General features: G+C 37.2%; 1 protein-coding gene across 2 annotated transcripts; it reads right to left on the minus strand.

The window, feature by feature from the left end:
* Positions 1-18,148: 18,148 nt before the first annotated feature.
* CDKN2C (cyclin dependent kinase inhibitor 2C) lies at positions 18,149-23,058 on the minus strand. Of its 2 annotated transcripts, none has more exons than XM_060621436.2 (3): positions 22,946-23,058; positions 22,349-22,488; positions 18,149-18,903 (listed from the first exon to the last, which is right to left on the minus strand). In XM_060621436.2, exons 2-3 carry the CDS (start codon positions 22,475-22,477, stop codon positions 18,526-18,528), a joined length of 507 nt encoding a protein of 168 aa, XP_060477419.1. In that variant the 5' UTR covers positions 22,478-22,488; positions 22,946-23,058; the 3' UTR covers positions 18,149-18,525. The 2 variants fall into 2 exon arrangements, with proteins under 2 accessions (XP_060477419.1, XP_060477420.1); XM_060621437.2 differs by having other exon boundaries at positions 22,942-23,054.
* Between the last annotated feature and the right edge of the window lie 955 nt (positions 23,059-24,013).

The following is a 24,013-nucleotide window of genomic DNA, read 5'->3' on the forward strand; positions in this document are numbered from 1 at the left end:
AAAAGCAAAATTAAGTTATTATATTTATTAAAATAAAACTATTGGAACCAAAATAAAAAGCTTCTGGGGTACCTGGGTGACTCAGTCAGTTGAGCGTCAGACTCTTCATTTCAGCTCAGGTCATGATCTCATAGTTGTGGAATCAAGCCCTGTTTTGGGCTCTGCACTGATTCTCTGCACTTAAGATTCTCTCTCTTTCTTGCTCTCTCTCCCTCTGCCCCTCCTCCACTTGCATGCTCTATCAAAAAAAATTTTATTAATTAACTTTTAAAAATAATAAACAATTAAAAAGCTCTGCAGAGCAAATCAGCAAGACCAAAAGACAGCCTACTGAATGAGAGGAAATATATGCAAGTGATATATCTGATATGCGGTTAATATCCAAAATATATAAAGAATTATACAACTCAACACCAAAAAACAAACAATCCTACTAAAAATGGACAGAGGACCTGAATAGACATTTTTGCAAAGAAGACATACAGATGGTCAAGAAACAATCCATCACTAGTTATCAGGGAAATTCAAATTAAAGCCACAATTAGATATCACTCTGCTTTTTTTTCTTCGATAATATTGATTTTCTTTAGATATTTATTTTGAGGGAGAGAGCGCATGTGAGCTGAAGAGGGGCAGAGAGGCAGAGAGAGAGAATTCCAAGCAGGCTCCACCCTGTGAGTGCAGAGCCCAACATGGGGCTCAATCTCATGAACTGTGAGATCATGACCTGAGCTGAATGAAATCAAGAGTCAGTTGCTTAACCAACTGAGCCATCCAGGTGCCCCGATTAATACTCATATTTTTAAACAACCTAGACAGTTGTCTCATAGATGTCTCACAATTTTTGTCTGATTGCCTCTTCAAAATTAGATTCAGGTTAAATAATCTTGGTAAGAAATTTCATATATAGTGTTGTGTGCTCCCATCTGTATCACATCAGGAAGTACATAATGTCAGTTAATTCCCTTATGGTCATGCTAAGTTTGATAACTTGATTAAAGTAGTGTCCAAAACATCTCTCCATTGTAACAATACCTTTCCCTTTGTGATTAAATAATCTTAGGGGTTGATACTTTGAGATCATGTAAATATCTTCCTACCTATCAAACTTTCATACAATAATTTCTAAGTATTGCACTGGTAATTACAAGATAGGATTTCTTAACTCTATCATTCATTCTACTTTTCTTTTTTTAAGATTTTAACAAAATATTTATTTATGTATTTTGAGGCAGAGAGAGAGAGAGAGAGAGAGCAGTAGAGGGGCAGAGAAAGAGGGAGGGAGAATCCCAAACAAGCTCTGAGCTGTGAGTACACATGAGCCTGACAAGAGACTTGATCTTACGAACCATGAGATATTGACCTGAACTGAAATCAAGAGTTGGATACTTAACCTACTGAGCCACCCTTGTGCCCCTCTACTTTTCTTTTTCAATCAACACTTATTTATTGGGTGTCAATCATATGCCAGGTAACATGCTAGAAAGAATAAGTCCTACTTTTAGAGGTCATCATCTTTGTATTGAGCAGGGCAATAGACACAAGTCTGGGTTCTTTTGTTGTTTTTGCCTCTCTCTTCCTCTTTAAAAAAACCTGATAGATAATTTATACACTACAAAATTTACTCTTTCAATAAGGTGTACAATTCAGTGATTTTTTTTAGTATCTTTACAAAATCATGCAGTGATCACCACTTTCTAGTTCCAGAACATTTTTATCACCCCTAAAAGGAACTTTGTACCCATTAGCAGTCATTCCCTATTTCCACCCTCCAGGAACCCCTTGCAACACTTAATCTACTTTCTGTCTCTGCAGCCTATTCTGGACATTTTATATAAATGGAATTATACAATATGTAGTCTTTTGTGTCAGGCTTATTTCTCTTAGTATAATTTTCACCCATGTGGTACCATTTATTAGTACTTCATTCCTTTTTATGGAAAGGAATAGGAGAGCCCCCTCTCTCTCTGCACTTTTCATTTGTTTTTCTCTTTTCAGCCAAGAGTTATTTGCTAGAGAGTTTTTTAATTTGTAGCTGGGAGAAAATTTTTAAAAAAACTGTTACTCTTAAAATAAAAAGTAAAATTAAGATTCACATATTATACATTAAGAATCACATATTATACATTCATACAATTTGTATGTTTCTATTTCTCCTCATACCTCTCTCTTTTTTTTTTTAAGTAAGCTCTAGGCCCAACATGGGGCTGGAACTCCCCATGACCCCAAGATCAGGGTTGCATGCTCCACTGACTGAGCCAGCAGCCACCCTTCTCCTTGTGCCTCATATAGGTACTAATTCAAAAAGGTGTATTATTTATGAAGTTGCTGTGTTATTTGGTTCATATAATTCTAACTTTTATATCATCATTGTGAATTGTAATTTTTTTAATTTTATTTTTTATTTTTTAAAATGTACATCCAAATTAGTTAGCATATAGTGCAACAATGATTTCAGGAGTAGATTCCTTAATGCCCCTTACCCATTTAGCCAACCCCCCTTCCACAAACCCTCCAGCAACCCTCAGTTTGTTCTCTATATTTATGAGTCTCTTCCGTTTTGTCCCCCTCCCTGTTTTTATATTATTTTTGCTTCCCTTCCCTTATGTTCATCTGTTTTGTCTCTTAAAGTCCTCATATAAGTGAAGTTATATGATTTTTGTCTTTCTCTGACTAATTTCACCTAGCATAATACCCTCCAGTTCCATCCATGGAGTTGCAAATGGCAAGATTTCATTCTTTTTGATTGCTGAGTAACACTCCATTGTATATATATACCACATCTTCTTTATCCATTCATCCATCAATGGACATTTAGGCTCTTTCCAGGAATTGTAATTTTTAGTAATATAAAGTATCCTTCTTTGTTTCACTTAATGCTTTTTTTGGCATGAATTCTACCTTATCTGATAATTGGGATCATAAGCCTTGCTTTTTTTATTTTTTGTATTTACCTGGTATATCTTTGTTTATTCCATTTTTTTTTGGATTTGTGGTTCACTTAACTTTAGGTATGTCTCTTAAGTAAAGCATAGGTTGACTTTTGTTTTCTCCTGAAATGTGAATCTTTTTCTTTTAATAGGTGAATCAAATCCATTTACATTTGTTGATATGACCTATGTATTTGATCTCAACTGAAATAATACAAAGTATATTTTTGTGACCACAGACAGCAGAAATAGTCCAGGAAGTAACAAGGGAAGTTAGAAATATTTTTAATTGACTGAAAATGAAAACATAACATATCAAAATTTGTGGGATGCAGGAATATTTGAGGGACTATTTCTTTCAGAAAACAATAAATGTCTTGAATCAGTAATCTAAGCTTTCACTTTAAGAAAAAAAAGGAGCTAATTAAACTGAAAGCAAGCAAGCAGAAAGAAATAATAAAGGTAAGAACAGAAACCAGTGAAAACAGAGAAAAAATAGACAAAATCAGTGAAGCCAAAAGATGGTTCCTTGGAAAGTTCAATACAATTTATATATTCAACTGATCAAAATAAATAAATAAGAGAGAGAGAGAGAAGATATTAATTGCCAATATTAAGAATGTAAGGGAGACATAACTACATATACTACAGACATTTAAAAAATAAGGCAACATTATGACAAACTTATTTTCAAAAAATTTGACTATAAAAATAAAATGGACAAATTCCTTGAAAGACACAAACTACCAAAGTTTACTAAATAAAATAGATTGCCTGAATAACCCTATATATATTTTAAAATTTGAATGTGTAGATAAAAACTTTGCCATGAAGAAGACTCCAATTCCAGAGGGCTTCACTGGTGAATTCCACCAAACACTTAAGGAAGTTATAATATTGGGGCACCCAAGTGGCTCAGTTGATTAAGCATCTGACTTCACTCAGGTCATGATCTCGGTCTATGAGTTCGAGCTCCACATCAGGTTCTGTGCTGACAGTTCAGAGCCTGGAGTCCGCTTTGGATTCTGTCTGTCCCTCCCCCACTCATGCTCTGTCTGTCTTTCAAAAATGAATAAACATTAAAAATTTTTTAAAAAGGAAGTTATAACATCAATTCTATATAAACTCTTTCTGAAAATAGAAGAAAAGAGAGCACTTCCCAATTCATGAGGTCAGCATTACTCTAGTACCAAAAAAACAAGAAAAAGATGTGTTTTATTCCATTTGGGCTGCTTTAACAAAGTACCATATACTGGGTGACTTATAAACAACAGAAATTTACTTCTCACAGTTCTGGAAGCTGAGAAGTCCAAGATCAAGGCTCTGACAGATTCAGTGTCTGGTAAAGGCCTGCTTTCTTGTTCACAGGTGGAAGGGGCTAGGGAACTCTGTGGGATCTTTTTTATAAGAACACTAATCCCATTCAAGAGGGGTCCACCCTCATGACCTAAGTAGCTCCCACATCTACTCATTCCATCACATTGAGCATTAGGTTTCAACATAAGAATTTTAAGGAGATACAAATATTCCATCTACAGCAAGATATTAATAGGAAAGAAAGCTATACATCAATACCACTCATGAACATACTCATACAAATCTTTAACAACATGTTAGCATATCAAACCCAGCAATGTGTAAGAAGTATGATACATCAAAACAAAGTGAGGTTTCTCCTGGGAACACAAAAGTAATTCAATATTTGAAAATCAACATAACCCTCTTAACAGGCTAAAAAAAAACGACAACAAATAATCACCTCAATAGAAGCAGAAAAAAAAATTAAGAAATTCCACATCCATTTATGATTTTAAAATAAAAAAATGTAAGCATACTAGGAATAGAAAGAAACTTCCTTAACCTAATAAAGGGCATCTATGAAAAATCTAGAGCTAACATGGTGAAAGATTAAATGCTTTACCCCTAACATCAGAAATAAAGCAAGGATGTCCACTCTTATCACTTCTATTAAACATTGTATTGGAGGTGATAGCCAGTGCAGTAAGGCAAGAAAAAGAAATAAAAGGCATACAAATTGGAAAGAAAAAAAAAAACAAAACTGTCTTTACTTATAGACAATATGGCTGTCCATGAAAATCTCCAAACAAACAAACAAACAAACAAAAAACAAAAAAAACCCACACCAAATCTAGAATAATTAGTAAGTTTAGTAAGGTTGCAGGATATAAGGCCCGTATATAAAAGTCACTGTCAGGGCGCCTGGGTGGCTGGCTCAGTTGGTTAAGCGTCTGACTTTGGCTCAGGTCATGATCTCACAGTTTGTGGGTTGGAGCCCCACATCGGGCTCTGTGCTGACAGCTCAGAGCCTGGAGCCTGTTTTGGATTCTGTGTCTCCCTCTCTGTCTGCCCTGCCCCTGCTCACACTCTGTCTCTGTCTCAAAAATAAATAAACATTAAAAAAAATTAAAAGTCACTATATTTATCCCTACAATCCAGTAATTGTACCACTGGGTATTTACCCAAAGAATAAAAAATACTAATTCAAAGGGATACATTCACCGCTATGTTTATAGCAGCATTATTTACAATAGGCAAATTATAGAAGCAGCCCAAGTGTCCATCCATGGATGAATGGATAAAGAAGATGTGGTATAATAGACAATGGAATATTATTCAGCCATAAAAAAGAATGCAATCTTGCCATTTGCAATAACATGAATGGAGCTTGAGAGTATAATGCCAAGTGAAATAAGTCAGTCAGAGAAAGACAAACACCATAAGGTTTCACTCATATGTGGAATTTAAGATATAAAACAAATGAACGAAGCAAAAAAAAAAAAAAAAAAAAAAAAAAAAAGGAAAGAGACAAACCAAGAAAGAGACTCTTTAAACTATAGAGAAATTGATGGTTATCCAGTGGAGGTGGGTGGGGTATGGTGAAATAGGTGATGGCAATTAAGGAGTGTACTTGTCATGATGAGCACTGGGTGGTGTACAGAATTGTTGAATCACTGTATTGTATACCTGTAAGGAAAGTAACACTGTATGTTAACTATACTCGAATTTTAAAAGTCACTGTATTTCTGTATACTGGCAATGAACTGCAAATTAAAATGAAAATAGCTTAAAATATGAAATGTTTAGGAGCAAGTTTGAGAGATTTTATGCAAGATCTGTATATTGAAAGTGGCAAAATATTAATGAAAGAAAAAGAAAATTTTAAACCTGAATAAGTAGAGAGACATTCATGGTTAAAAGACTCAAAGTTGTTGACATGTCAGTTCTCCCCAAATTGATTTATACATTCAACATAATTTCAGCCATTTTTTGAGGATATTACATGCTAATTCTAAAATCTGAAAATGTATACAGAAATCAAAGGACCTGGAATATCAAAATTAAATTTAAATAAATACAGTTGGATTGATTTCAAGGCTACTCGATTTCAAGATTTATTATAAAGGTATGGCAATCAAGACAGTGTTACATCTGCATAATGATATACATGTAGATCAATGGTACAGAAAGTCATAATTAAACCTACATATATGTGGTCAATTGATTTTTCCACAAAGATGTCAAGATAATTCAATGGTTAAGGATAGTGTTTTCAATAAATGATCCTAGAACAACATAGGTACCTATGCAACATAGGTACACATATGCAATGAAAAAAACCCTTCAACCCTTACCCCACACTATATATAAAAAATTATTTGAAATGTATCATAGATCTAAAATTAAATTATAAAACTATGAAGTTTCTAGGAGAAAAACTTTTTCCCCTGGCTTAGGCAAAGATTTCTTGGATCACACAAAGCATGAACCAGAAAATTTTAAAAATGATAAATTGTACTTCAGTAAATTAAATCTTCTCTTCAAAAGACAAGATTAAATGAAAAGACAAACCACAGACTGAGACAATATTTACAAACACATACTGATAAAGATCTTGTATCCAGAATACACAAAGGACTCTCAAAACTCAATAAGAAAATAAACAAACAAGAAACAATAAAAATGGGCAAAATATTTGTATAGACAGTTTAACTTTTCCTTGAGCATAAGCATATTATCATTTGGGGTGGGGGTTCTAGCTTTATAAAGGGGCTTTCTGTCAGTCTTCCTATTTCATGATTGCCCTAACCATTGTATTTTATCCTCTCCTTGAGCCTCTTTAAAATCAAAACTTTAGGTTACCAGGTGTTATGGGCTGAATGGGTCTCTCCCAAAAGATACTTAAGTTCTAACCCCCAGCACCTGTGAATATTATCTTATTTGGCAATAGTCTGAGCAGATGATCAAGATGAGATTATTAGGGTGGGCCCTAATTGATCACAACTGGTGTTCTTATAAATAGGGGGAAATTGGACACACATAGAAGGACAACAGTGCCAGACCCAGGGAGTGACACCATCTATGAGTCAAGAAATGCCTGAAGTTCCCAGAAGCTAGGAGAAAGGAATAGAAAAGATTCTTCTTCAGCCCCCAGAAGGAATCAACGTGATTTTAGACTTATAACCTTTAGAAATATGAGACAATATATTTCTGTTGTTTTAGCCACCCAGTTAGTGGTACTTTGTTATGGCAGCCTCAGGAAACTAACTATTAGAGATTAGTGAATGCCCCCCAGAGCAGCTGGCATCAGGACTCACTTTCCCTCATTTTTTGTCTCTGTAGATTTCCCTTACTTTCTTGCCAGTGCACTCTGCATTCCAAAATATGTTTTAAAAAATATTTTATCCAGCAATTTATTTGTTTTGTTTTGGGATCTTTATTTTTAGAAAATCTAGTCTTCATTTTGTTGGAAATGAAAGTCTACTTGACTCTTCTAGACTAACTTTCTGAAAATGGAGTTTGGTTTCTCTCAGGTAATTTATTACTTTCCAAGTTTAATTTATTATTTCTTTTAGATTTCATTATGCCTAATATCCTATTATACTCTGTATATGGTATTTGTTTTTCTCACTAAATTGCTACTCACCTTTGTATACTCAGCATATAGAAAAATAGCTCACATATAATAGGTATTTAATAAGTGGTTACTGGGGTGCCTGGCTGGCTCAGTCTGAAGAGCATGCGACTTGGTCTTGGGGTCATGAGTTCAAGTCCCACTTTGGGGGCAGAGATTACTTACATAAAAAAATAAAAAAATAACTGGTTATTAAACGGAACATATGTGCATATTGATCACAGGCATAGATGTGTATAGTTGCTTGGAACAAGGACTTTAAGTCTTAATTCAAAGTTTTTATTCTTAGTCCACAAATACCTGCGATATTTGAGGTTATGGTCACCTAAGAGGGATTTTCTTTTCATTTTGATTAATATAACTAAATATAAGTCTCAGGAAGTCTGCTGGTTTATGTCAAAGAAAGTTTCCTATATTAGACTACAAAATGACTTATTAATAAATATTATTCTTAATTGTTACAACACTGTAATGTAAATGAAATTATACCATTTTACAAATGTGGATGTGAGAATCAGAAAGGATCACTGCCTATTCCACGATGAGATACATATCATGTACCAGAGTTATAAATAAAGTTTATTTGGCTCTAAAACTATTCACTCACTAGCCTACACTGACCACTTATTATATAATGATCATGAAACTCCTAGGTATTTTTCTATTCCCATTTGAATCAGAGTATCATAGTCACTTAGTCCAAAGTAATGAAAGATACCTTTCAAAATACCTACTTATTTATGCTTTTAATAATACATTTTATGTCTTTGCAGTTGCTTTCTGTTATTCACCTGATGTATTTGTTAGATGTAGACACCCTCAGAGAGTGCAAAACGGGACAACAGTCAATTATTTTGAGGTGGCTTTCCCTTTTTCTTCTCAATAAGGGAAGTTGCCCACTATAGGATATTTAAATCTATATCATAAGTCTTCTAATAAGATTTTCCCTAATAAAACTGCTTTTTGTGTGTGAAATCTACACCACATACTCCCATGCACTTACTTAGACCTTGTTTACTTTCCAGTTGTTACATGTATGCCATATGTAAACTTTATGTACCCAAATAGCTTTTAAGTCCCCCAAGGTCAATTTTCTGTTGCTTTGTATTCCTCATAATGATAATTGCCATTTATTAAAGGCTTACTGAGTACCAGGAGATTTACACACATTCCATTTATTATTTACAATAACATGGCAAATTAGGTATTATTACCCCATTTTACAGATGTGAGAAGCCTCTGATATAATTAGTCCCAAGGTTGTAAATCTATTAAATGACTATAATGATGAGTACTTAAGATGTGGTTGTTGAATCGACTGATATGTGGTAATTCTCCTGAAAGATCTTTCATCTGTCCATAATGAAGTTATGTATCATTATGCTATAAATTACTAGCCTATGATTATGGGCAAGTTACTCAGCATCACTAAATCTGAGTTTCCTAATTTGTAAAATGTGAGAATAAAGCCCAATCTATGAGGAGGGTTATGAATATTAAATTAGGTAATACAGATACAAATAATAAATATTGATTTATTATCTTGCTTGATTTTGTTCCTTCTCTCTCTCCTTTTACTGAAATGTAAATTGAATTAGTATATGTATAAATTAAGAAGTTCCAAAAAGAAAAGACATTTATTAAACTATCTCCTATTTTCTTTGTATACATACAATAGCTTACTAAATGACAAAATTCAATATAATTCAGTACTTTTATATGCTAATATATTCATTACTACATTAAAATAACTTCAGAGAACACTCTCAGATCAATTACTATTACACTTCCTAAGCAGAGAGGCATTTGTTTTTTAGGATGCTCATATTTCTTTTATAAATATTTAGGATTTTAGTCCCTACAATATTGGGTAAGAAGGCAGCAATCTTTTAATCTAATGAAAAGGGATTTAAATGTTTTTTACATTCCTTTCTCCAAATTAACAGAAGATTATCACATGAGACAATTTCTGTCTTAGTTGGTTTAATATCATTGTTGTTCTGTAACTTGAATTTTATGTCTGAATTTTATATTTTGATCTTATTTCTCTTTATTCTGTTGCTGAATAAAAAAATCTCACAATGGCCATACAGAGTCCTACTGTTTAAGTTCTACATATTTAAACTTAAAACAATGATATAAAATATTACTTTGTTCTAGAAATGTCAAATTAATCTTACATTGATCGTAAGTATAATATGGGGTTTTTTTTGTATAAGACAAAATGTGCTACTAAAAATTCCCATATCATCCTAACAACTCAGGACAACATTTTCCTTAGAAAGTACTGTTATTTAAAACTATTTTACATTGATAAGCCACAAAATTTACTTCCTGATCTTAGGGATAGTGCATGATATTTCAATAGGATCTGATGAACTCAAAGGTACTTCGGAGTCCTTTTTTGTGGAAATTTAAAAAATTAGAATATCAATAAGCTTGTGTTGTGTATTTTATAGATAGTAGTTATATGTTTGAAGAACATTTTAAATCTTTAAAAGATAAGCCTTTTTTAAGAAACTGAAACCAATCATTTATCTTTAGCTGATATTACTATGTACAGTTTTATTTTATGTTGCTACATTAATATCTTCCCTGTGACGTCTGTGATGTCCTTCTGGATGCAAAATCTATATATTCCTTCCTTTAAGTGCTTTATATAAAGTTATTTGCTTTCCCAATAGGTATATTGTGTATTTAAGCAACTATAGACAATGTAACCCAGCTCAGAACCATTTTGATTACTCTTAAGCAAATTAGGCAGCATTCAGTCAATTCAATGCTCTCTTGCATGTGGCTCTACTCGGGCTTCACATTAAACAGTCCCTCCGTCTAGTCCAGATGTCCAACTACATCCACTTGCCCTTTTAGAATGGTGCTGAACTTGCTCTTTTGGAACAGAATATGTGTCTGTCATATTTAAGTAAAACATAATATATATATATATATATATATATATATATATATATATATATATATATATTTCTAAAATACAACCATAAATAGCAAGTGGTAACTTCTAGCTAATATGTTTTAAAAGCATTATCCAAGTGAGATGATAGAAAACTTACTAGAAACTGTAAAATTATTCATACCACTTGTTTCTGTTTCCTATGGTGGTATAATGAAAAAAAATTTTTTTTGGTCTTGTTTGCCCTGCTTTTGAATTCCTGGGCAGATACATCTTTTTCTGGTCTTGTTTTATCCTTGCTTTTGGATTATTTAGCAAATTGCCCATCATATAATTGAAATTAAATTAACCTACAACCATAGCCATCTAAAACATTTTAAATGTCCGTTCTTCCTCTTGTCACAATTGTATTTCTATTATTTCAAATTTAATTATATTGATTGTGGATGTTAAGTTCCTTTCATACATGTGTATTTGCCTCATGACAAGAATTTGAAACAGTAAGTTAGGTAGAACTAGGACCTGCATCAGTGTTTTCAGTTCTCAGATTTTAATTTATATCATCTGGATCATTAATGAAAATGATCTCACCTATATCTAAAAAATTATCAGCTTACATTTCCATAGCAGATCATGATTTTACATCTTAAAAATAGTAATATGAAGTGAATTGATGGTATTTGTTCAAAATATCTACTTGCTCAGTAGTGAACTTCAGTAAAAAATACCTAAACATGCACACTTGTACATAAAAATACCAATATAGGACAGGGCCACGAAGTGTAATTTTGAATACCTGCATGAGAACAACTACATGCTTTTAGATAAACATAGAAAACTCTGATCCATGTGCCAAGTGCAAAATTTAACTGTAAAATAATAATCACTATAAATAAAATGTACAATTTACCAGTAAGAATAATTTATTTTAAAAGGTCATTGCATTAGATTTGATATCATAGTCCTCCCTTCATATTTTTCTGTATCAACATTTTAACTTTTTATTAGTTAAAACAATTGGCCTTATCTTAATACGGCAAATTAAAATATATTAAATTATTTTTTGAAGACTAGAACTTCAAGATTTTTTAGATCTTGATCCTACACTAAAAGTCTTAGCATGTGTCAAAATATTAAATAGGTGTTAAGATTCCAGCAAATTTACATTCAAAACATAAATATACACTTGCTACAACCTAATGTCCACACTTTTTTTTGCTAACTTTATTTTAAATAAAATACAGATTGATAGGCCTATGATTAACTTAAATTAATGGGAATAAGAGTTACTTTTTAGTACCACAATATATGATTTTTAAAGTTGAAGTAATGTTTATGAGTAGAGGAATAGATGGCTGAGGAAACAGGAATAAAGGAGAACTGGAAACCTCTTTCTACATGCTACTGTTGTTCATCACCTAAAACGTGGAGGCACAAAAATACAAAAAGTAAAAAAAAAAGAAAAAAAGGGGGGGCAGCCAAAAAATAGGTGATGATGGAAAAGAGACTTTGGAGCAATCAATTACTTCTATATCTAATGATTATTATATATTATTTTCTTCACAGTTAAAAATCATACCAGAATACACATTATTGCTTATTTGAATACTGAGATTGGAGATACTGTACTATTAATCATCATCAAATGCTGCTTAATTTAATAATTTGATCCCACTTATTCTTCTAATAAATGAAGTTTTAAAAATTTCATCTTGAATCATCACCACACTATGGTGATGGATTTGCAAATTAGTTATTCTAGGATTTTCAAATGTTAACATTTATTCACATCTGTTCTAAACTTTGACATAAGAAGAAATGCACGTTCCTTTTAAAATGGTCTGTATAGGTTTGGTCTGAGGTTTTTGGTTAGCAGAATGGACATCAGAATGCTGCTGCATCATTGAGGACACTTTTTAGTAAAAATATCTGAAGGAGAAAACTATGGAACAAGAATTATTTGGGCCATAATGGCTTTTACAATAGTTCCAAAATGTAAGACAAGGAGATGCTGTTACATTAGCTGTGCACAGAATAGCTAAATTATTGAATAGTTATTTTTAAAGACCAGTGAGTTATTTTTTATTTCAGGAAATCATGTTTCCAAGGTATAGATTTTAAAGTCAGGGCAGACTTCTTCACCAGCAAGTTGTGCACATTGCACACTTAGAAGAAATAGGGGAGAAGAGTGTATTTTAATGTGATTGTGATAATTTAGTTGCATTTCCAAGTTAAAAATTTAGCATTAAAAGATGTCAGTTTTGCTTTATATGTGAACTTTCACTGTATATAACTAATCTGAGAAACTAAGGCATATAAAATAAAATTAGTCAGCATGATACTGCTTTATATGGTCAAGATAAAGGATCGATTTTTTTCTAAGTAACTACTGTAATGATTAAATATAAAGAAGAGCAGAAGCTTACGTCTCCAAACATGTTGGTGGAGATTTTTTTAAGCTTTTCACTTATCAAGTGCAGAAACTGTCTCATTATTTAATGTGAAGACCATTAATATCACTTTATACCAATTAAGTGCGTTTAAGGTCCTAGTAAATTATTTCTTCTTTCATAGTATTGGTTATATGTAGGATTTCTTCTTAGTACTCAAAAGAAATAACGGGTAGTTTGGATAAGGATTGGTGGTTTTTTTACTTCCTCCGCAAAAGAGCTGAGGTTTTTGGCCGACTTTTGTGTGGAGGGGGGAGGCTGAGAGCAGAGAAAAAGGCTGTATATAGAATTATAGAATAGGCCTACACTAAAATTGTCCCTTGACCAAAGAGGATGGGGGCTGGGAGAAAGAGAGGTGAGGTGGATTAATTGAAGGGTAATAATGTCTGTGTAGTTTTTTTTTTTTTTTAGTGTACAAACCCTTTTCTCGTCCCCCCCGCCACCCCGTCCCCCTCCTTGTATGTGCTGGTACCTCTGGACCGTTCAGAAGCCATTTTAGAACTCAGGAAGCAAAATATGAGTTTCCACTTGTGCTTTTGCAGGTGTTGTGGTGGCAAGGATAACCTTTGCTCACTTGCCGGTGTGTTACCGTCCTGTTACTTAATGTCTTTGAGAATTAAAGACAGTACAGAAAATTTCAAACCCACATCCTAACACCTGAAGCTTGCACAATGTTTCTATGAGCAGATGGCAAAACATTTCACTGGAACCTTAATTTACCAAGTCAATATCCAGATCTGGAGAGTTTTTATTCTTTTGAGACACCGCTGAAGATCCATAATCGATTTTTTTTATCTATTCCGGGTAAAAACAAAGCAAAACAAAACAAGAAGACCCCTTCTAGGTGCTTCTGCACGCCGCGGTCCCACCCAAAGGGCCGGCGGGCCTGCAATCTTTGTATTTCACGCCGAGGGTCTTTCCAATTGAAAGTGCATTTTCAGTCCCGGACTACTAGCAGTTTATAGGGGGAAGGTAACACCATAGGGCAACTTCCCGAATAGTCTAAGGGGCTGAAAAGCCTGAGGTGCATTTGCCTCCTCGCAGTTGGACGCGAGGCTCTGAGCCCGGCTGTCCTCAGCTGTCACGGGGGGAGGAGGGAGTGCTGGCATTGGCATTGGGCGTGGAGCTGCTCCAGCCGCCGCGCCGCGTCCCGCTGCCAGCTCACCTCTGCGGAGAGCTAGGCACTCACCGGCCAGCTTGCCCCTGCTCCCACGTCGCCCTCCGGCCCCAGTCCTCAGGCATAGGTCGCTGGAACCATCCAGTGGGATGGCCGCCTCCTCCGCGGGGACCGCTGCCTGAAGGCCAGGGCCGGGGACCCTAGCCGTCCCGGTAGCCCGCAGCTCCCGGGGCGCTGTGGCAGCGGCCGGCAGGCGCCGGAGCCCGCTCCCCCTCCCCTCCCCCAGCTCCCGCCTCCAGCCCGCTGCGCGGTGCGCCCGCTCGCCCCAGCCGGCTGGCGCAGCAACGCACACACTCACTCCGAGGGCGCCTCCAAGGTTACCCGCGGGGTGGGGGCTGGGGCAGGCTCCGGCCACTGGCCTCCTCCGCTGCTTTCCTATTCCTGCGGCCCTTCCGCCGCTCCAGGGCGACCGGGATCCAAATCCCGAAGCAGAAAAGGCTCCAAAGTCCGGGGAGGGAAGTCGAGCTGGGAGGTAGACAGGCGTCCGGGTGGGGGGCGGCCTTAGTTGGCTGTGGGTGCCCAAAGAGCCGGGTCAAACGAGGTCGCGGCAAGAGGGGGCTGTGGCTCCGGCGGGCGCGCTCTGAGCCACGCAGCCTGGGCCGGGGGCAGCGCGCAGGGGGTTGAGGCAGCACCGAGGCGCCTGAGACGCCCCGGGCCCGCTGGGGGGCAGAGACAAGAGGGCGGCCAAACCTGCCGAGGAAACTAACTAAATAAAAGGAGACTGTTATTTAAGGCGCGGAAATTTGAAATATTTGGACAGGAAGAGAAAAGAAAAGAAACCTTAGCGAGGGAGGGGAAAAAAAAAAAAAACAACGCCAGCTAACGGTTTTGAAACTCCCCCACCCCCACGCCGGGCTTTTCTGCGCGCCCTGAGGGAGCTCTGGGCTCCAGCTTCCTCACTGGGGAGCCGGGAGCTGCCGTTTGGAGTCTGGAGAGTTTGTAAAGGACAGAAAGGATGTCTTCGCAGCCACTGCATAGACGGCTTGGGTTAGGTTGGCAATGGGCATAGCTTTATCCTGGGTCTCAGGCTGGAAGATTGTCTCCTGCCTCTCAGTAGGACCCTCCGTGGATCTGCTTTTTTTTTTTTTTTTTTTTTTTTTTTTTTTTTTTTTGGCGGGTGGGGCGGGGGGATCTGCCGTGTAAAATCAAAACAGTCTCGAGATAGCAAGACCGGAGCTTTACACCCCCCCCTCCGACCCTCCCACCCCCCGGAGCCTTTTGATGAAGGTAGCTTAGGGCAGTGTGGAAGGCTGCGAGTACGACCCTCTCTCTCTCCAACACTGATCTTCCAGCGCTTCTGGACTCTTACTTCTGCCCCCGGCAAAAGCCGAAAGCACCTTTTTGGGAACTGAGATTTCGAAACCAGTCCTGGGCTACGGATTCCACAGCGTTCGTTTGATCAACAGGATAGGAAATTTTGTAATATTACCAATTGAATTGTTTTCCCGGGATGGAATACTTTTGTCTATTATTAGTCAACCAGTGTAATGCGTGTGCAGGAGGAGCTCATCACACCATTGTGAAATGTGCAATGTTGATCAGAAAAGTATTGATTCTCTACCGAAATATGGCAAAATGCAGTTTGCTCAGTGGCTCAAGGACTAGAACGTGGCCTGAGATCTGGCTAGTGTCCCCTCTTCTCCCAGGTGTAAGCCTGAATTCAGCTTTTCTGAGCAAAGGCTGAGCCCAAGTTTCCAAAAGTGGATGCGGGCACAGTGAAGAACTGAATCTGAGGGCGCATCCCTGCTGAAGTACCCTCCATCCTTTATATTGCGTTGTCTCTTGGGGGTCTGATCATCCTATCAATTTGCGCTTCTCTCTCCACTCCGCATATGAATTAAGTTCAGACCCTTCTCCACCTCTGTTTGATGTAAATTAGGTCCCATTAAACTCCGCAGCACCTTTTCTTCCCATCCTATACAATTCGCATGTCCAAAGTCTTGCTGACTATTGTCGAGGTTTTTGAGAGATTGAATAATGGTTTTTCATATTTCCTAGAGAGGACCACAAAACTCATTTCTAAAATACTTAGATTAGTAAAGCTATTTCCTGCGAAGAGCCAGAGAGATATGGTGATGTTTTAATGCTTAGTAAATTTAGGCTAATGAAGAGAGAGAGGACGCTCCCGCTCCCCTTACTGTGCTCCAACCACCTAAGAACAAAGCAACTGTAGAAGTACTTCTGTTTAGCTTAATAGACACCCTATGCCTTTATATTTGAAATTTCTAAAGAGCAATTTTAATGCTGGGTCTTGCAAGTTTATGAAACTCCACTTTAAATTCAGAAACGTCCATCTTTACAGTTGAAACTTATAAGAAGTGTTTTTATTTTTTTTAGGAATAGCCTTTTGTTTTGAAAGTATTCAGCTTTCCCAAGCAGTGTATTTTGTATGCTGATTCTGGTTTTAAAATCCAAAACACAACACTTTTTTCTTCAAAACATCTCAATTTCTACTTAAAAAAAACTTTAAAATAAGTGTTTGAAGTTTAATATCATGTTGGTGTCAAAAATATATTCATTCAGTAATTTGTGGTTAGAGGGGGCAGAAGTTGAAGTCTTACTGCACTTAAGGAAGGTGAACTTCAGTGCTAAAGGGATTAAACATTTTCTCCTATATTCTTTTATATCATAGAAAATAAATTATTGAAAACCACTTGCCTGCGACTATTCCAATCCTTGTTAGGGCAGGCATCAGAAACATGTCCTTCAATAAACCTTGAAGCATTTTGTTCTTTTTGGAGCCAGGGCAGGGAGCTTATAAAGCAGAGGGGGGGAGCTTTCACATAAAACATCTTTGTTCATGTTGGAGATGATGAATAATGTATTTATAAATTTATAAATGGTAACTGCATTGAAATCCTTTGGCGAAATCTTTAATTAAAATTAGAGTAAGTAGTAGATACTGAACAATTATCTTTGAAATTTTATATTTCTATTTCATTCAAAATTTTTAATTTTTAGCTAGATGTATTCTTAAAAAGATTTTATGAGCCTTTACTAAAAAATTTTGTGGGAATCAAGTACCATATATAGAAGTGGCCTATTTACTTATTGTAAAAGTTTCTATGTTTATTATACTGCAGTTAAGACCCTTACATGTATACATAATTAGTTATGACCCTTACATGATTTATATATTTTTTTCTTGTTGTATTTTTTATCCCCTAAAAATTTGTATTTGCATTATATTTTAGGACTTCACATTTTGTAATTTTACATTTCTGACATTCAGGGAGAAAAAGCTTGACAGTATACTTATAGTATAAATTTTGAGAAGTATATTATTTAGCCAATTGTTTGACTTCGTGATTTAAAAAAATCAAACTAGTGGAAAGCACTTTCAGGGTGGCATTATCTTTTAAAAAAGACTTTTAAAGTTAACATATATTTGTTTTCAGATCGCTACCTCTGAAACCTGTTTTTCAACTATTTAACTTGACTCTGAGAAAAGAGGAAGATTGAACATTAGGATAAATTCATAATGAAATAACTTCAGGTATGGTCTTCAAAAAATGTTGTCCTTATTTTGTTGTAGAGCAGAAATACTAGTCACCAAGTAATATCTTTGGAGGGGAGGCATGAAGAAAGAAAGAAAAGAATAACTGAATCATCAATGGAATACGTCTAGTTTTTCAATTGGTCTATTTTCTCCAATGTCAAGATTTAATGCATCGTGATCTTTCAGTACACTTCTCCTTAGCGAGTGGCAAACTGTGTGGGAGTAATAGAGGAAATAACAGAAAAACATTGTCCTGTTTTGAAAAAGTGTTTAATTAGGCAAAAGAAGAGTCAGGACAAACCATTTTAAAAACAAAGTCTCTTAAGTTGGGTTTTGAGACTGGCAAAGGGAGAAGCAAGGAAAAAGTCAAGGAAAGATAACATATTCAGGAGAAAACCAAAGCTATTTGCAATTACATGTTAGAACTCAGGATTTTGCAGGTGAAAAAGATGTTGCTTAAATATATTCATAAACCTGTAATAAGATTTCCACTTAGCAGTTTGAGAAGATTTAACTAGTTGCTTAAAGTATAACAAAACTGAATTTTAACAAGTGATAGTAAAATAGGACAGCCAACCAGTTAACTGACAAAATAGAAGGCACTGTGGGAGAGCCCTCCCCATATTCATTGCAAATTTGAAGCTCCCTCTGCCTGGTTTCCCTCCATCAGGCTAACGACCTCGTTCCTCCGGTAGAGCCTGGCCAAGTCACAGGCGGTGTCCCCCTTATGGTTCCGATGCCCCACTTTGGTGGCCGTGTGCTTCACAAGGAACTCCACCACAGGGAGGTGGCCTTCTTTGGCAGCCAAGTGCAAGGGCAGGTTCCCTTCATTATCCTCGATGTTAACATCAGCTTGAAACTCCAGCAAAGTCTGTAAAGTGTCCAGGAAACCTGCTCTGGCTGCATCGTGAATGACAGCGAAACCAGTTCGGTCTTTCAAATCGGGATTAGCACCTCTAAGTAGTAGTCTCCTGGCAATCTCGGGATTTCCAAGTTTCATAACCTAGGAGAGAAGAGAAAATGGGAGAATCCTTCAAGTGCTCCTACAGGAATATTTTAAAATAGCCATCTTTCTTTCTATTTATGTAAGTATTTATTTTAGGTGAAAGAGTGCTTGGGGAAGATCCACATGATGGGGTTTGAAGGGCTCAATTTCAGGAAAGAAGGTACTAGTAGGTAAAAGAGGGCTTCTAAAAATTGGGCTTCTATGATGTAATATCTTAAACAGGTCCAAAAATAGGATAAATTGATCAATAAAATAGAACCAGTCCATCTTGTGTAAAATTCACCCACAACTCAGTTTTCTATCTCCCATAAAGAACTGTGTAATTCCATGAATTTATGAAAAGAAAAGAAATGGAATTTGGGAGTCTTCTGTTTGCTTGCTTATGCTCATAAAATACAAAACCTGGGGTATTAGTTATGAAAAATCAAATGTAGGTAAAATTTATTTTCTAAATAGCTACCCAAAAGAAATGAGAGTGAGATTCTTAAAGTCCCCACAGAAGTGTTTCTACACGCTAGACTCTATAACCCAGTATAAAAATGATCTATTAAAATACCAGATCTGATATTTTCTTAAATTATTAATTTTCACAAGTTCTCTCCAAATAGATATAGCTCAAATTTCCAAGTGTTTTTTTTAAATTTTTTTTCTTTGCAAGTTATTTCATATTGGCTAGTAGGTGTATTCAGTGCTTAGAATCCTTCACTCAAAATTTTCAAATGTTCCTGATTATTAAGGTGTTAAATAAGCAACGGTTTTCTACATTGCTTGTGATGCTGATTTATCTAAAACTAAGTTCATGATACACCATGCATTAGATAGATGACTATATGACAACTGTTCTTAAAAAGAATAAAACGGTCATCCTACTATATTACTTACTTTTTCTTAAAGTTCTGACTAGTGATTTTCAAGTGAGCAAGAAAGGAGAAAATAAGATATTTAATGTGTATTTTGGGACAGACAATTTTGTCTTGGGTTTGGATGCATTTAATAATCAACTGGTGATGCCACCTCATTTCCTTTTGCAGTGATTATCAGATATTTAGGACTAGCTATTTGTAAACTGCCAACATTTTAAAAGTCAGAATGTGGTATTAAAATTTGCTATCAACATACAAATAATTCACATGATAAAGACTTATCTACTGTTGTTTGAATACATGTCACCCTAATAGGGATCTCTGTTAGGCTCTCATAATTATAAAATGTCTTGTAGAGCAGCATGCAATTATACAACACATATAATTTAGTTGTGAAAAAAAGTGTAGTCTCATTAACATGCCAGAAAATAGTTCAGCATTTTAACTGGTTTCATTTATATTTAGGTATATTCATAATAATCTAATTTATAATAAATAGATTACATAGTAGACACTGAAATGTTTGTGAAATTAAATATAATACACTGGGAGATACATACAAAGATGATCCACCTCTTTAAATTGTGTGCTTGAAAAATAATTACAAATTAAGTAATAAAATATATTTAGAATGAATAATATTTTATAAATGCAAGCTATATAGATGGCCAAGATATTAAACTTCCCTGTTGATAAAACCCTGCTGATTTAGCCCTTCCTTTGGGGTAAGGGTAAAAATTATACATAATTTTTTTTTGAGAATTTCAAAAAAATATACTTTCGGTTAAATATTAGCACAATCTAATTTTTGCCACAACTACCTCTAAAGATTTAGTCACATTTAAGGACCTGCACTGGGAAGAATAAGGGCAGATACCTTGGATCTTTGTAAAGCAAATGTGCGATTAAGGCCTTTGATATTACCCTGATTGAAAAGCTTACACCCTTTGAGGGGGGGGGGGAAGCTTTTGCAATGGAGTTAAGTGAACATAACTGTAGAAGAAAATTTGCCATCTTTTACAGAAAATAATAGTAACACTGGAAATTGTTTTGAAAGAAAGTTCTTTCTTGAGTTATGACACAACTTCAGAGTCAGGATTATACATACTGAAAATAAACCTTGAGACTCCTGTTTGTGTGTGTTTCATTATATGTACTAGGATTAAGCCACAATAAGTGGGTGTTAGTATCTTGATAAGTGTACTTAATATAAACAAGATTGCAAAGTTGTATTAAAAATGTCAAAACTTTTTTTTTGTCAGTATTAATCTCTCAGCCTTCCTGTTCGTCAAAAGTCCTGTAAGATCTTATTCTGAACATGGGTTAAGTTGCTCATTCCTTGTGAGATTTATAAAATCTTGGATTTTTCAATAGGAAACTTTTCAATATATTAAATTCGTAGCATTGCCGTCATCATCAAACCTATTAAAAACTACTAGGTGGACAAAGAAAAAAAATCCTTATCTCACAGAATCTACCTGAAATAACAAGATAAATAATTTAGTATCTATGCATAAGCCTCTTTAATACTGACATTTTTGCGAGGTCAGTATATTCTGATTTAAAATGTACAGACTGAACTTCGTCTGTTAATAGTGTATCTCCTGCCACTTAAATTTCTAATTCTTGTAACTAAAACAAAGCACTCTAAAACCTTCTCCCCAAAGGATTTTCAAAAACAGCTTCAAATGTTGCATTTCCAAACAAGCATAGTTCAGAAGAGTACCATCAGAAGTCTGATAAAGCAACTATTTAAGACTACTTTGCCATTTTTCTGTTTCTAACCATTCCAACTAAGTTACATGATAACTAACGTCCATAGGAGGAAAAAATTATCAGGTACAATACTTGGTAGCTGGACATATTTCATTTCTTGCTTGTAATCTAATTAACTGAAAATTAGAACATACCACCGCATGACCGCAGAGACAAAAATACTACAAACTGAGCTCTGATTAGAAAATTCAACTTTTTATTCCTCCTTAATCCTGAATGGGTGGATGGTATTACATTAACTATGAAATGTACATCCTGTCCCCGTGTCCAGGCCACCTAGTCCAAACGAGGAAAGGTCGTTTGTCAAAACTTGAAGCATTTGAAGGAAAAACACCCTCACCAGTAGTCAAGAAAATTAACGTTAAAGTCAATTATTGGAGCAAAGTACGGAAACCACTAATAGCAGTGTATTTACTTCAAATAATAATCATAATAGTGTGTTTACAGAGCTGTCTTACACACACACACACACACACACACACACACACACACATACACACACACACACACCTCGGCGCTTCTGGGACTCCTTTTAAATCCTTACCGTCACAAAAACATTCCAAAAATTAAGACCAAACCTAGAACCCACTTGATATCGAGGATGTTATTGAATTTGACGAGTTCGTTCAAAGTACGTCATTTTGGAGAGTTGGATCCACTTAAAGATATAAAATATGGCAACCAACTAGGCTTAAAAACAGTGAAATTTTGTACCCCCGAAAGCTTTAAAGCCGTTATTCCAGAAACCCGGGTCACGTAGGCAACATTGTTGACCTGTTTTCCCCACCTCTCTTGATACCAACCTGCAGCGCAGTCCTTCCAAATCCATTTTGTGCATTGACGTTTACATTATTTTGCAACAAACTAGTAAGTTGCTCTAGGTCCCCCCTGGCAGCTGCGGACGCCAACTCGTTCCCCCAAGGCTCGGCCATTCTTTAGGGTCCTGACGATCGGGAAAAGATGAATTAGTTGTTTTTCTTTTTTCCCCTTTCCTTTGCTCCTAACCAGGCTGCATGATGGCATCGGAGACTGACAGAAGGACTGGGATGGTTAATCTGGAGTAGAGCTTGGTAGTAAATACTAGTAAGATCTGCCTGCCAAAAGCCCGCCCCTCGATTCACACGTGATTATTCAGCAAAACTGAGCCATTGGAGAGGGGCTCCGCTCCTTGCTTTTTAGCTTAACCCCTGTGAAGAATTCTGGTGACTCAACAGAAAGACACATAGACACACATATATTCCTGGCAAATTACTCTGGACGTAAAATGTAAGCAGATCTGTCACGTACCTACACTACAGATCTCTGGGAGAAATGTGTGCGGAGACTTAAGGGACTAGATCAGGGCAAAAAACACCGCGGAAGAAAAGACATTTCGGGGGAAAGAAAAGGCACTAACCCACCCTTGTTCACGGTGGTGACTTGAGCCGCGCGAGCCAGAACCGCTGGGGCAAGTCCTCGGAGGGGCTCGGTCTCCATCCGTCTCACGCAAGGGGTAGTCCTGAGTCCTCCTCTGCAGGGAGAGCGCCGCGGCGGCTGGATGCTGACGTGCTCCGGAGGGTTAAAGACGATCGCCAAAGGCAAACGGGAGTAGCAGTTCCGTGGCCCTCAAGTTACAGGTCGTAATGACTCGTCAGTGGCCTCGGCTTCTCAGGAGGATCCCTTATTCGCGTTCGCGCCGAACTGCAAGCTAACGCCGTGTGGGAATGCTTCGTAGCCCGCCCGCCGAGCTGCCGCAGCCCCGCGGAGCCTCAGAGGCCGTGGGAGCCAGGCTCGGAGCGCGTCTCCGGAGGCGGCCGGGCGCGCGGCGGGCCCCGGGCAAGTCGGTCATGCCGGCCCCACCAGGTCCCGGGACTCCCAGCAGCGTGAGGAAGGGAGCTAGCGTTGCGGGAAGCTTCTATGGGGCTCCGGCTGCTAGGGCAGCGCGCTGCAGCATCGCGACTGCACAGGGCAGCCCACCGGTAACTTCCCGCCTACGACCGAACCAGCTCAGACTTCCCACTGTAGAGGCTCATTGAGCTGCCGCCGTCGTCTTCTTCTTCCTTTCCCAGTTTTCTGGGGGGGTCTCCGGAGATTGGGAGCGTCCAGAGAAGCGCAGGCCAAGGTCTGAGTATGGGGAGTCGCCACAATGCTAGAGGACAGCCAGTCTTGCCGCCGTGTCGGCGAGAGCCCAGCGGCTCCGACACCCGGTGCCACTTCGCCAACCTCTCTCGGTCCCCTGGCCTGTGCCCCCAGTCCGTGCCGCCGACAGGGCAGCAGCCGCCAGCTAGCTGTGCCCTGGAGCCGAGCCGGGGAGCTCTGCTTCCTCCTGAGCCGCAGCGCTCCCAGTGACAGTTTCTTTTGTAGCTGGTCCCCCCCAAATCGCCGGTCCCTGCTCTCTTCACCCCTAGAGACACTTGAGCGTTGTCCCCCTTTTCAGCTCTTTTCCTTTCCTCCCTCCCTGGCTTCTTTTTTCGCTCAAACAATTGCTG

This window comes from Panthera onca, chromosome C1 (assembly GCF_046562875.1).
Source record: "Panthera onca isolate mPanOnc1 chromosome C1, mPanOnc1 haplotype 2, whole genome shotgun sequence".
Taxonomy (NCBI): domain Eukaryota; kingdom Metazoa; phylum Chordata; class Mammalia; order Carnivora; family Felidae; genus Panthera; species Panthera onca.